The 15479-nt window shown below is 37.7% G+C and overlaps 2 protein-coding genes across 7 annotated transcripts in view; both read right to left on the bottom strand.

Annotated features, from left to right (window-relative positions):
- kcnab2a (potassium voltage-gated channel subfamily A regulatory beta subunit 2a) overlaps positions 1-9243 on the bottom strand; it is a gene marked incomplete at its 5' end in the record, with an annotated part of 98990 nt that extends 89747 nt beyond the window's left edge. For 2 of the 6 annotated variants that reach the window (XM_084396244.1, XM_084396246.1), the window contains one exon: positions 1520-1861. Of the gene's footprint in view, positions 1-1519; positions 1862-7444; positions 7525-9057 lie in introns of those variants that run through there. The other 4 variants (XM_084396243.1, XM_084396245.1, XM_084396247.1 and 1 more) reach the window with 4 other exon arrangements.
- A 41-nt stretch (positions 9244-9284) lies between these two features.
- Positions 9285-14743, bottom strand: park7 (parkinson protein 7). The gene is made up of 6 exons (XM_084396249.1): positions 14549-14743; positions 13402-13503; positions 12980-13039; positions 12650-12719; positions 10506-10592; positions 9285-10010 (listed from the first exon to the last, which is right to left on the bottom strand). The coding sequence occupies exons 1-6, from the start codon at positions 14636-14638 to the stop codon at positions 9850-9852; spliced, it is 570 nt and encodes a 189-aa protein (XP_084252375.1). The 5' UTR covers positions 14639-14743; the 3' UTR covers positions 9285-9849.
- Between the last annotated feature and the right edge of the window lie 736 nt (positions 14744-15479).

The raw sequence follows: 15479 nt of genomic DNA, 5'->3' as shown, positions 1-15479 counted from the left end.
ATTCTTCTAGCACTTTTCAGGATTAAATATTGATTAAGCGTTTCTGATTCCAATAAAAATAACGTGAGTAATTCATTCAGTGACTATACTGGTCATCATGTATGTTTCAAAAACCATTAAAGGAACCAAATTATCTATTTGACTATTCCTCATGACTTAAATTGTGTTACAAATGTTCATATTATCCCAGAAGTACTGGAATAAATTTATAGTTTGGATAAAAACACTGATGTCTACGGTAGCGATCAAAATAAAGCAAATCACCATTTGAAAGTAACTTGGTGCTTTAAATAATGATTAAAACGATGGCAACAAGTGACTGTTAAAAAATGTATTTGTCATTGAATCCTTCATTCAAGAGATGATTGATCCAGTAATGAAACAAGTGAAGTATATTTATGAGTGAATCAAACCTATTTTTTTTTTTTTTTAAATATATAATTCAGACTAATTAAACATTTTAAAAAGACTGCAGCAATTAACATTTTGTCAGAACCAATGGTAAATTACGTTATTTTGTTTAGTTGTTAGTTGTTCAGAATCATGGGAGAATCGTGATCTCTGTTTGAAACAAAAAAAATCGTGATTCTCAGTTTACCCAGAATCGTGCAGCTCTCCTGTATAGAGGAATATAAGACAAGTATTACTTGTAATATGTATCATTTACCATATGACAGCAGTTTATTTTGTATATTACCAAGGAAAATAGTATGTCTTATGAAAATGATGAGCTATCTGTGCATTATACATTCCAATCACTGATGCAGTTTAACACCGCAAAGTTAAAAAAAACATCAGTGCTATCCCTTTTGACCAGAAATGACTTGTAAACATGGTTGGGATGACACAATACAAAAGAAATAGACATAATTTACAAAAGCTCTAACCTTCAAAACAAGAGACCTAGCACCTTTTTCCTCTAATGCTGTAGCTGCCATTACAAACTTACTGCACCAAATTCCTGCGACTTCCTTGCGTTTACCAGCATCGGCCCTGTGAGCGACACCGTCCACACACTACCTAACAGGAAAAGCCACTTCCTCTCCAGCAGACGGTACTCATAATACCATGACAACCATAACACAACCATAACACATCTTCGCAATATTATCTAGCACCTGCTATAATCGAAGCCGTAACAGTACACGTATTGTCAATGTCGGACTGCGTAGCGTAAAGCCTGCATTTGTGGGCAACAGATGGGCACTGCAGCAGGTGAGAGCATGATGCTCATATTCAGCCATCAAATGCTTATTCTTCAATGAATTTCACAGATATCGCTCCTTTCAAGGCACAATTTTTGATTGTTATGATGCCAAATGCTAATTTAAGCAGAAACAGCATGCATTAATCATGGAGCACAATGGGAAACAGGCAGGAGGAATAACTCCCTGCGCAATATGGTTATGCCTCTCAACGCAGCAAGCAGATGCCGAGACAAGGAGACGAAAGACAAGGAGATTCCCTTTCGCCCGCACAGTACACGTACACACACACACACACACACACACAGACTCACGCTTAAGTGGGGAGCAGGATGAGAAGGAGAGCGTCTTGTTGCTTGACTACCCACCTCTGCGATGCCTGATGCAGTGTGTCCTGCTCGGCGAGGCTGAAGAAGAGTTGGGTGTGTGCAGCCAGATTGCCTCCGCCGAGCGTCAGGAACGACTGCGAGAGAGAGAGAGAGAGAGGGAGGGGAGATGAGACGGGAATGGTGAGTGGGTTTATCCTCCACGTTACCCTGTCAATGTGTGTGCCTGTATGCCTGAGTGCATGAGTGTGCGCGTGAGAGGGGGCGGATGGGAAGGAGAGAGAGACCAAAGCAGCGAGTATGTGTGAGCAAGTCTCCCGAGACAATGCCGGAGAATAGAGACTGTGGAACACAGTAGATGCATTAAACGCAGGGTCCCTCCCTCTTACATCACTCGAACACAGCGCTCTGCACAGTCAGCGCAACATAACCATATGGAGGAACAACGGGTGCAAGGAGGAACAGAGAGAGAGAGAGAGAGAGAGAGAGAGAGAGAAGAAAGCAGACACAAACAAATTTAAGCTAGCACGTTTAAAATGTCTTCATGTAAACCCACTGCTAAAATGTGTTTGGACAGGTAAAGGGTTCTGGAAATGGTTCTACACTCATTTCTTCACCATAATGTTGGACTTGATATTAGGTCGAAGGACAATGACTTCTCTCGAAAAAATTTCAAAGATTACATTAAACAGCATTTACAATGCATTTAGCTTCCATAATCGGAAATGTGAAACCTTGTGAAACAGAACTTGTTGGGAAAGAACATACAGTGGGACATTATTTTCTCATTAAAACTCATTATTTTAAACGCTTTTTGTAATTTTGACAGATAAAAAAAAAAGGGTTGTAATTAAAATAAAAGGCATGGTTTCACAGACAGGGCTTAGATTAAGCCAGGATTAGGCCTTAGTTTAATTAGGACATTTATAAGGGTGGGAATCTCTAGGCACCTCACGATTCCATTACGATTCAGAGGGCAATGAGATGATAAAACGATTTTTTTCTATACAGATTTTTTTTCTTTCTCACTGTGTGTGAGTACTTGCTACTTTTAAAGCAAAGAATTTGTAATGATCCATAATGAATTTACTTCCAATATATTTTATTGATCAAACAAATGGAAGTGATTTGTCAATAAATGTTGCGATAGTTTGTAATTCGCTTTTCCGAGTTGGTTGGAAGCTTTTAAGGTTGTCCTGGTTTCCACGTCAGCGCTGTTTGATCTGACATGTGTGGTTTATAACAGAATTCTGTGCCGAATTTGAATGCTCCAAATTAGATCTTGCTGTGATGTTATTAATTCAAACACTTTCACACTGGATCTCCCAGGGCTGTGTAATAACAGTGTTGTGTGATTGAGATCGGCCCACGAGTAAACCTGTTCTGAGCTCGCGTTGCGCTAAACGCTCCGCGCAGCTCAAACGAATAGGGCGGTATCGTTTCACTTTCGTTTTGTTTGCCGTTTGATGTTTCTCGCATGTAACAGAAGTTGCAGCTCTTATCAATTGGACAACGTGGTGTCTCTTGTCGCCCATTTGGTCGCAGTCTGGAGCCCTACTTGCATAAAGCGTGGCTCTTGTCCAAGTCCTTTTTCCCTTCAACTTCATAGAAGCCAAAGTTACGCTAGATATTAACGCAGAGGGTGCCGGTCGGGTTTCTCGCTCAACCATCATGCGTCTCTGTTATGTGCACAGCTGCACGCCACAGATGTACAGGCGCCTTTTGCGTTCCGTCAACATTACGTTATCAATTAACATTTAAATAATCGATTTTTTATTTTTTATTTGTGATTCGATTCAGAATCGTCCACATCCACATCACAATGCATCTAAGAATCGATTTTTCCCCCACCCCTAGACATTTAAGTAGCTTTTATAAACGTCCCATAGAAAAAAGGAAAAGAAACTACTGGTGTGCATCTTGAGACAAAACAATGGCACTGCCACTGACATATTTTTAGACATGTCAGTGCAAGTTGCGTTCAGTTAAAACAGCTCAAACATGCTTAAGCCTCGTCTGTGAAACCAGGGGAAATTTTTTAAACTGTCCCTATTACTACTATAGCACGAAATCCCTTATAAAAATAGACTGTATCCAATGGTCCTGCCTTTCCTTTATTTCAGTTTCTGCACTATAGATAATCATCTCATTTTCCACACAGATTGTATTAACACATGCTTTATTATGAGACGCTTGCCTTGAGCCTTGGGGACTGCAGCAACTCTAGCATTGCGAACTACTGTGTCGCTGGTCCTTGGCTCATGTCCGGTTCATCCATACTACAGCAGATCTTTATGCCACCTTTCTATTCCCATCTTTGCAGCATTTAGCCAAAGCACTATGAGTGCTACGTAGAAGAGTAAGAATAAATGCATTCTTGAAGAAGACCACAGAAGTCTATTAAACATGCACAAATTTATGTGTATATTTAGTGGCCTTTTACTCTGGCCAGCCTAAGGCACACCTGTGCAATAATCAAGCTGTCTAATCAGCATCTTGATATGCCACACCTGTGAGGTGGATGCATTATCTCGGCAATGGAGAAGTGCTCACTAACACAGATTTAGACAGATTTGTGAACAATATTTGAGAGAAATAGGCCTTTTGTGTACATAGAAAAAGTCTTAGATCTTGAGTTCAGCTCATGCAAAATGGGGGCAAAAACAAAAGTGTCGCGTTTATAATTTTGTTCAGTGTATAAATTCAATGCAGCAGTGTTTGGTGAACAAGTTATAACACTAAAAACCAATGAGGTTTCCTTTTAAATAGAAATCCATTAGCCATCATTTTAATAGGTCCATAGGCAAAACAGCTCAAGAGGTTGTCTTCAGCCACTTTAGGAAAGGAATAAATCCTTTTAAATAATTAAAATCTTTTGTTTAGCAAAATTTTTGCAATAGAACCACCACAGAAAATTCTGTAGGTTTTCCCGAAAACTATCTTATCAGTTACACATGTGATGGAAACTTCCTTTGCCTCAGAATGTCACAAAAAAAAAACAGCTACAAATTACTACATGGGACAAGAACAAAGCTTACACATGAATGCCCTGAAGCATTTGTCAATACATTTCTCAAATAATAGCACATTGAACAACTTACACTGTTCTTTCCCTGACTCTTAGATTAAAGAGCACTTATAAAAAGCAATAAATTGTCACAGCACCAAGCAACATCCACAGCCTTCCCACTGGGATGTGCACTGCCATTCTCATGATGGAAAGAGATGTAGGCCTATTTCAATTCCTGCAGGACTGCGTCCATTTTTCAGCTGGAAAACAATAGTTTGAGAAAGGAATGAAGCAGGTGAGCTCATTAGCAGCAAATTGCTGTAATTCTAAGAAAGATGTTTAACACAACCTTGACCTTGAAAAGATACAACAGTAAAGCGCATGCTGGGAACGACCAAGTCATTTTTGCCCATTAAGTGTAGAGTGTTCAAAGTCCAAGTCCCTCTAGCAATAGTAATTTTGGAACTACATTTGCACAGCTAATATACAATTGCACAGCTATTATAATGATGATCATCGTACCATCTGACAGGTTTCTAATTAACCCCTGCAATTGAAAATGTCACGGAGATGAAATATGACAAATTACAGCAATCAACTATCCATATTATTTCAGAAAACACTGGATATCACATCACTCCAGTAAGCTCTACGCACATTAAGGGCATCACAAGGACAGGTGAGAGAGTATCAATGTCCCTTACACTAAGTTAAAAAATAAATAAATAAAAATTTGAATTAAAAAAATAATAATAATTTACTCTAAAGTAGCACAAACATGCTCCTTTGCTCACGGTTTGAGACACCATTAAAATAAAACCATTACACTGGATTAAGTGTTTCCTATTAACTATTTCATTTCTGAAAAGAGGGTTTTATGTTTCTGAGAAGGAATAGTCAAACTATTAAACGTGTAAAATGCTGAAACCTCGAGTTTTCATTCTATTTGGAAATCTAAAGGCCCATTCACACCAAAAACAATAACTATAAAGATAAGTATAACGATAATTCCATTAGCATCCACACCAATGCATGCTAAAGTTGTATATTCTAAGCGCGCTGCAGTTTTGTCGTCTGCCGCTTTAAATGCTCGAGCTCTTTAATGTTGAGTGGACTCTGATTGGCTGTCAGTGTTTATCAGCTAAAAAAAAAAAAATTTATTCTGAAAGTGATTCCAGCGATAGTGTTGTTAACGTCATAGTTCTTTGGACTTATCCTATTCACACAGAATAAGAAAGATCATTAAACTGTATCGTTATCATCCTTGATGTGAATGAGCCTTAAAGGGATAGTTCACCCAAAAGTGAACATTCTATCATTTTTTACATTTGGCAGACGGTTTTATCCAAAGTGACTTACATTGCATTTCAAGGTACACATTTACATTCTTATCAGTTCTTGCTTTCCCTGGGAATCGAATCCATGACCTTGGCATTGCAAGCGCCAACGCTCTACTGTTTGAGCTACAGGAAAGCCTAAATTTACTCATTTACTCACATAGTATGGAGAAAATAATACTATGGAAATCAACTGTTTGGTTTCCGACATTCTTCAAAATATCTTCTTTTGTGTTCAGCAGAAGACAGAAATTCATACAGTTTTGGGACAAAAAGGGTGAGTATGACACAATTAACATTTTTGAGTGAACTATCCTTTTAAGTGCTGGCCTCGTCCTAACCAACGGATATGGTTAACAGGGAAGATCCAATCAGGGAAGTCAGTAAATGCTCCCCATAATTGCATCGCTGAACCAATGAATGACTCAGCCTGGCTAATAGCGCCACTCTTTGCCAGAGTCTAGCCGCCAGCTCTCTACTGTACAGCTACTCAAGCAGGAAAATGTGCCGCAAAATATGCTAATATTCCAGAAATATCTTTGAGGAAGAGAGTGGAATTAAGTGTCCATCTTTTCTAGATGAATTCACATTATTGCAATGCCTCCAAATCGTGCATTCTTCAAGGGCAATCCTCAACTATGCAAGCTATTATCACATGCACTGTGGTACCAGCAATACTCTTTGTGCTGGATTGGTGTGCAATGTTACTCTTTTGTTTGGATGACTCCTGGCAGTACTCTAGTCCCAAATGCAGCTTGTTAAAAGATGAGTAAGACAGTGGTTTCTATTTATACATTGGTTTGCAGCGCTGCAGTGGAACGGAGCAGAGGCCCGCAAAAAAAAAAAGAGAAAAAGATGCACTTTCATGCAGCCTGTGAGGAGAACTCTTGCCTCTTTACTCACCTTCCTGTTCCTGCACTCGAGTTGAGAAAAGCACATTCACATGTGGCTTGAGGGGCGGTCTCAAATAACTGCAGCCCAGCTGAAGTGTGAAAGCAGGGGAAGCCAGTTCTAAATGTTCTTTTGACAGAGCAAGTGCATTTCTCTGCCTGCCAAACAGTTCGGACTGATTGCTGTATTTTTTACCATTAAATAAAAAATTAAAAAAGTGAGAATGTTCTAACTTTATACAGCATTCTATTGTAGCAACTTAAAAAAGGTTAAATTATAACTTCTAATTATATTCATCCATCCTCTGTAAAAACCATTTTCACACTACACTGCCAGCAACAAAATGACCAGAACACATTCACTTTAAAGGGGTGGTTGATTATGATTCGATTTTTCTAACTTTATTTAGTGTGTAATGTTGCTGTTTGAGCATAAACATCTGCAAAGTTACAATGCTCAAAGTTCAAAGCAAAGGGAGATATTTTCTTTTTTTAAAATTGCTTTTAACGGCTGGTTGGGACTACACGACATTCCTCCAGGGTTAGTGACATCACCAACCCTCAAATTTACATAAACCCCACCCCAGGAACACGATTTATATATTATCATGACAGAATATGCTAATCAATGACTAGAAGATAACTACACATAAGCTACATAAATTCATCAACTAACCATTCAGAAATGTCCTGTTGCTTCTACATGTTGTCACTTCTTCTTGAGTCTCTCCATCATTGTCTGACTCCGGTTTGAACATAAAAGGCTAAACGTTTTTGAAACTTAAAGGACACAAGCTGTTGTAGGTCCGCCCCCTGTGCTGGGAAACTCATTTACATTTAAAGGGACAGACACAAAATGATATATAAAAAATCTGGGGGGTATTTTGAGCTAAAACTTCACGTACACACTCTGGGGACATCAAATACTTTACATTTTGTGATTATAGCATTATACCACCCCTTTAAAAGAGAGCTTCCAGCAGTATATGAGCAACTATTGCAGACAGGATGTGGCCGAATCCAGAAACTCGAAGAAAAGTAATTTTTTATGCAAATTGTCAAAATGCAGAGCATCTTGTTCCAGCAACTACCAATGAGAGTGAAGACATCCTTGTTGTGTGAGCGTTTGCAATCTTTTTAGTATGCATTCCTACTTCACCGCAGTATCCAACTGCATCAGGCATTGCTAGTCACCACATTATGTTGGCTGCTCATTAGCATAAAGTTTGCATTTGCATAACTATCACATCACCAGTGTTGATAATGAACCCTTATTGCAAATTCTTAATTCTCACTGAAAATTATTGATGTCTGCTTGGGTTGCTGCAAATCTCTGTCAGTGTGAACGTCTCTTGAGTGCAATTCAGACATATTAATTCAAGTCTGCTCAAAAATCCAGGCAGGCCTAGGCTATATCACGTCAGCAAATGTGCAAAACTCTCCTCAATATCCTTGAATGCATTCCTATAGTTCAAAACAGTAGCGTTAGACACCAAGGTCATTGGTTCCATACCTAGGGAAGGCATGCATCTTTGAATGTAATCTAAGTCACTTTGTATAAAAGCTGGCAAATGTATAAATGTAATGTAAATGGTTAATATGTGCATATGTTTTCTAAGGCCCCTCATACAAAAAAAAAAAAAAAAGTACCATGATAACTATAATTTCCACCAAAATACCATAACACGGTTTGTTATTTTAATTAAACTAACTTGGTATCAGCCAATGTCATCAAACATTAATAATAAACTAAATGAAATATTCTTTCACCGTCTAAGTAAGCTGTAACGTTATCATGTTTTACAGTAGCCTACTAACAGTAAAAAGGGTGTTTTAGAGTAAACTATAGCAACCATGGTAAATACCGGTAAAGGGTGATGCGAAGGATATTCTACAAAACCCATTTCTACTTCGAGTATAAATCACATTTAAAAGATGGTAAACAAAAATCTGGCATGTTTTTTGTATTATTATTATTATTATATGGAGGCAGATGCTGATGCCGTAGATCCAGATGCTGTTCATCAAAATCAAAATCAAACCTCTCTGAGACGATAAACCAGCTAAATAGAAGGCGAATAGTAAAATAGGCTACAACATAAAGTATAATTTCCGAACTTTATAAGCTGTAGCCTGACATAAAGTCCTCATATAAGTTACATGCATAGATAACGGCAGATTAACGTCATTATATGAAATTTTCAGCCATTTACCGCAGCAAAAAAGTCTCTAGTCGTGATTTTTCTTGCATAACAGACGTTAAACATGGATATCATATCTTATTCTTACCTTGCGAAGGGATAAGGGTTCATTAAATGTGCCGTTTTTTCGATTTTCACCTTTAAAAATAGCTTTTTATGGGATGTCGCGCGTTCGTTCAGTCAGAGTGACGTTGGTCAAGCCGCAACGAATGACTTTTTTGTTGCCGCTTTCACAATCTCGCCACGCGCTACAAAAGAAACACTCGCGCTGCGCAGGGACGCTCCTATTGGCTGGCTGAGACGCACCGCGACAAGACAGAGGCGGTTGATTGGCTGGTCTTGCAGTACGTCACTGGAAATGTTACAAGCGACCAATAGTTATGCAGGCCTGATCAATACACTTTCCTCAAACTATGCGGTGCATTAAAGACGAATAGATTAAATATTTTAATCAATTTTTTTTAAATGCACACACACACACACACATATATATCTTTGCTGTTTGTGGCGTCAAAACACTCAAGATTTTAACAAGCAACATAGATCTATTAATGTTGAATGTAAAAGTTGAGACTTCATTAATGCACTATACTTTATTCTGGTACAGAAGTTTACAAGTGCAAAGCAAGAAAACTAGGAATCTGACAGAAAGCTAAAAAAAAAAAAAAAAAAAAACCTATTTTACTTGAATTGTCATTTAGATAATCTATGGCCAAATATATTTAAGTAATTTCATTAAATATTCATATTTCTATGCATCAGAAAAAAAAAAAAAAAAAATCACATCCTAAGCCAATTAAATTAAACTCCCTTTCATATTGGCAGAGCAGTACAATTGCAAATGCAACTTTAAACAGTGCGGATCTTCACAGTCTGATGATTAGTCTTTCAGGATGAGCGGGGCTTTGACTTGGGCAGCGACGTCTGCACCCATGAGCTCCTCCACTATAGTCAAGGCAAACTCAAAGCTGGTTCCTGGCCCTCTGCTGGTGATCACGTTTCCATCCTTCTGAACTCGAGCCTCTGAATATTTATAATGATCTAGAAGAAGAACACAAAATAATTCATATGGCTAAAGATATCACCACAGTCTACAAGTACAAACTTTGTTCTCCTGCTGCAAAATACTTTGGCTGTTTGTCTGCATGAGATGCCATACTACCTTTACATTGATCATAGTTTGTAAACTGTGCACTGTATGCACAGAAATCCTGGAAGACCAACAACATTTATATAGATATATGCAGTAGCCTACATAATATTGCATCTCACAATGCAATAAACTGTTGGCCCTTACATTTCCAGTAAGATGTGAACAGTGCATATTATGCATTAAGACATGGTAAAATTCCTTTCCAAACACTGACATTGTTACTTATAATTTTCCAACACTTGTCATTGTGCGGTTCCCTACAGCACCCTCTGTTGGATATTTATCTTGTGATCTTTTCCATGACATGCCTTTCAAGTATGCACGTTTCCATCACTGACATCAATTCTTGTGAGAAAATAACTAGGTATACATAGAGACATTACCTCCAGCCATCATCTTGTCCTTGGCACCTGGATGGGTGGTAACTGTGCTGCCATATGCAATACCGTGAGCCAAAAGTGCCGTCGGGCCTGCAACAGGTCAAAAAAATGATATAAAGTTAGATAACCACTTATGTTTTCTCTTAAAAGTAGGAAATAATGAAGAAAATAATTATTCTGTTATTCTTATTTTTTGGTGGTGTTGCTGAAGTCTGAGATGATGGTTCAGTGCCTGTGAGGGGCAAAGTGACTTTAACATGGTGTTCATCATACCACCGTCAGCCAAACATCAAAATATTATTATCCAAAATTAACCAGGTATACAATTTCCGTCTAATTCTGCAATCCACATTGGAAGAACGGACGGAAGGAAGTAAAAACGGGGTCTAAAAATAACAACAGCCGAATCTGCAGCCCTGACTGTGCACTAAGCTCATCTGAACATTAATGAAAAGAGAGCTCTTAACTATTGATTGTGCACTTTGGCAGACGCCCAGTGCGGTCTAGTGATTACACTTTCTCTGGCAGGACGTCTGCTGGCCGATCTGACCCTGGCATCTACTGTTACAGGTCTTGCTTGTCAGAAGCTCAGTGCACAAAAGGAAATAAAAGACAGGCAGGTATAATAGACCTTTATGTCCCAATCACAGTCTCAAAGGCTATCAGAGCCGCACTACATGGAACATACTGCATTTGAATAGTCAAGCTTGCTTGCAAAAATGTCACGACGGGGCACGTTCAGGGTTATTATCGTTAACTAAAGCTAAAACCAGAACCGTAAAAATCCTTTTCATTACTTGAAATAAAACAACTATTAACTAAACATTAATAAAATAAAATAAATAAAAAATAAACTTATTTTAAATTAGCTAGGTGTCAAGGCAGTATACTGTATATTGAACTTGAAGTACTAATATATATATAAACAAATAAATAAAAAATAAAACTTAGAATAGACATATTATAAAAAAAATTATATAAATGACAAAAACAAAATCACTAAAACTTTAAATTTAAAATTAAAATGGAATATATATATATATATATATAATATAAAAAAATGTTCATAAAAAAATGAAACAAAAAAAACCCAATGGGCATTTATGGCATTGCAACATAATATATTTTTGTTCCCAAAATATAAAAAATAAAAAATAAAAAAGGACGAAGAGTCTATCATGACATTTTTCATATTTTTGGAGCAGCGGTGAGCCGACTTTTTTTCCTTTTTTATTAATTTCCTAGTTGAACACCCAATTTGAGCAACATATTGCTTTGCTGTGGATGTGCGTGCTTTGGATCTGATTTTACTTTGTTCCCAACATATAACAATAATTTATGTGGAGATATATATATACACGTGTGTGTGTGTGTGTGTGTGTGTGTGTGTGTGTGTGTTATAGGAGTTTAGTTTGTCAACTGTTAGGAGTACACTTGCATACAGCATATAAAGGTTACAAACATGGACTAAAGCTAAAAAACTTGGATGCAGATTTCAAATTAGACAGTGTAATTACCAGAGAAATTGTGTCTGCTAATTTAATCCTGACAATGTAATCACGCATTCTGAATTCCCGACTATATAGACTCCGTTTTAAAGGTATTCCACGGCACTAAAAGAAGCCGTTCCCTGTTCAGTACAGATCTCTATAGGGACATCTGCCGTTTTCTGGGACGCCTTCCACTCTCCTGCGCTCTCTACGGCCACATGGGCTCACTGTCCTCATTCACCACGTCCTTCACAAGCCCTTGAACAGCTGATAGCACACGTCTCGGTGTTCAATACGCTTCCAAATGAAGATGGACGTGCTTAATACTGCCAATTATTACAACTCATTATCCTCATAATTTGTCTTTCAGATTTTTAGTTTTACAGATCGGCAGTCATAATTATAATCCACTGAGCTGTGAGCATCATATTGACATAGATATGTGGCACAGAAATCTTCCAGAAATTATCCAGACGGTTCAGGTGTACAAACGGGGGCAAAGGCCCTCAGGGAAATTCATACTGGAGGGAAAAGGGTAATATACGACTTCTCTTCCCGACGTTTTGCATAATGGAGCAGCGCTGAAACAGTTGAAATAAATGATGTTAATTCAGGGAAAGGTTAATGTGCGCACAGAGGTCACGATGTGAAGATTACCTGCACAGATTGCAGCGATCAGACCCTTCCTGCCCTCCTGGTCCTTCAACACCTCTTTCACAGCGGGAGACTACAAAACACGCGCGCACACACATAATATGCATTACTGAAATCACTGTCACACTGTCACAACACCTCTTGAATTTACATGATTATGCAATGTTTGCATTTCACAATACGTCCGCATTTCTAACCTCAGCAGATGACTCAAAGATGTTTTCTATTTATTTGAGGGACACGGCATAATGTTATGCAAGATGTGCACGGCGTACAACTCTCCTATGGAATCCGTTCAACTGTTAAATACACATAATTAAAACGCATTTGTACCTCAGAAAGGTTCTGAGCTCCAAGCAAACCTCCAGGCAGAAGCACGACATCATATGGACCCTGTCAGAAAAATGACATGCATCTGCATTCGGCGGCAAACCAGGAACGTTTTCATTATCAAGATTGTTATATAGCTGATGTGCATTTGTACATGTCAAGGGTAAACTGAAAATGTTTTAAGAAAGTCTAGTTTAAATCGAGTTATAACCATTTAAATCAGTGGTATGGTTTTACTGGCAATGCATTATTTATCCAGTAGATGGAGACAACACTCCATTCATCTTCATCTTCATCTTCATTCAGCCCAAATCAGTTCACAGAAGAACTGAGATTCAGACTGATATTGAATTCAGAAGAACAGCAGCTACTTATGATGATCTCTAGACAACTTTGAAGTTATGGGGACCGAGCCAAAGCCGAACCTGTTTGCGGGCGTCCTCCAGACTGGAGTCGGGACAGATCATGACCTCACGGCTGCATTGCACTGGCTCTTTACCCGCCAGACCTGCCACAGTAACAGCAATCTGAGAGAGAGATGAAAGGGGCATATCTGTGTAATAGTTGGCATTTGACAAAATCATACATCTAAAGCCAAACCTAATTGTGAAATTTGCTTAAGATTGAATGATGTATAAATAAGAGATTTTATGTTTCTGCTTTTCTTAATCCGTATATTTTTACATTTGAAACTAATGTGAAACTTTTTTTTTTTGTTATAATATAATATGCAAGTTTACAGGACTTACTTTTACAGGATATATCATTATTAAAATTACACACACACACACACACACACATACACATATATACATTCAGATAGATAGATAGATAGACAGATAGATAGATAATATGAAATAATGTTTAAAGTGTAATTTATTCCTGTGATCAAAGCTGAATTTTCAGCATCATTACTCCAGTCTTCAGTGTCACATGATCCTTCAGAAATCATTCTAATATGATGATTTGCTGCTCAATAAACACTTCTGATTATTATTAATGTTAAAAACAGGTGTGCTGCTTAATATATTTGTGCAAACTATGATAAGTTTTTTCCAGGATTCTTGAAAAAGTTCAAAAGAACATACAGGTTTTATTTTTTTTTTATTTTTTTATATAAATATTTTATAACATGACAAATGTCTTTACTTTCACTCTTGATCAATGTAATGCATCCTTGCATAAAGTTTCACCTTCTACCAAAAAAGTACTTATAAAATCTGGTTATGTAATAATGTCACAGTCCAGATGACTCTCTGCAAACTTTGGCATTTACACAGTGGCAGCTCAGAGTCTGGCAGCAGTGTGTGTGTGTGTGTGTGTGTGTGTGTGTGTGTGTGTGTGTGTGTGTGTGTGTGTGTGTGTGTATGTATGTATGTATGTTTGTGTGTGTGACCATATACAGTTGCACTTGCACATGAGCAACATCAATGTAAAAGAAACACCTGATCACTGCATTCACTTTACAAAGAACACCGCAAAAATGAAGAGTATGCATAATATATAACTAGATGCCCACAGACATGCATTCAGTGGCACTAAATATAACATGTGTGTGTGTGTTGTACAGACCCCCGCTCTGCGCATGACATCCACCGGGATCACCGTCTCCATCTCCTCCGCTCCCTTCGCCAGAATCACTAGAGCTCTTTTACCGGCCATTGCTGTGAGTCTGAGGGCCTGTGTCTGTCTGCAATGCAATATAACCCCACTCACGTATCACACATTTATTATAAAATGTGTTTCCGGGTCTAGTTCCTTGTGGGGAACTACCAGGCAAAATAAAAGTCCTCTTATATTCTTCTTGAATATACAGTTAGTGCATTAATTTATTATATTCTTACGTTTAATCATGTACTTTGTATTATTGTCAAAATAGAATCATGCGTATTAAATCACAAAGAAAAAAAGCTTTGTTTATTTTTATTTTACAATAAAAGAGTAATTATAACAAAATACTACAGACTGTGTCATTATCTGAGGGATGAAAATCTATTTTATTAGAAAAAGTAATCATATAGATGGATGAAAATGTAGGCCCATTAACCTAAATATACCCTAAAATGTATAGTCTTCACTACAGATATATTTTCAGTTATGGAAGGAAAACTAGAACAATAACGACAGATTAATAGTAGGCCTACCTGAATAAAAGGGTTCCTTGTGTATTTTATATCTGTTTGGATCTCCTGGGGAAAAAAATATAGAGGTGGATATTCTTAACTTTTAAACAACAGGGGAATATATCCACAGTAATGTTATATTTTAAGAGTTTCACTTGGGTTAAAGGGATAGCTCACCCAAAAATGACACTTTACTCACCCTCAAGTTGTTCCAAACCTGTATGAGTTTCTTTCTTCTGCTGAACACACAAAAAAAGATACTTTGAATAATGTTGGTAACCAGACAGTTTACAGCACTCATTGACTTCCATAGTATGGGGAGTGCCGTAAACCGTCCCTTTAATATTTGTTTATTTATTTCATCTTAAAATAATATAAGT

Source organism: Rutilus rutilus (assembly GCF_951802725.1).
Source record: "Rutilus rutilus genome assembly, chromosome: 22".
Classification (NCBI taxonomy): Eukaryota; Metazoa; Chordata; class Actinopteri; order Cypriniformes; family Leuciscidae; genus Rutilus; species Rutilus rutilus.
The sequence above is the reverse complement of the archived record's forward strand: the minus strand, read 5'-3'. Positions and strand labels throughout refer to the sequence as shown.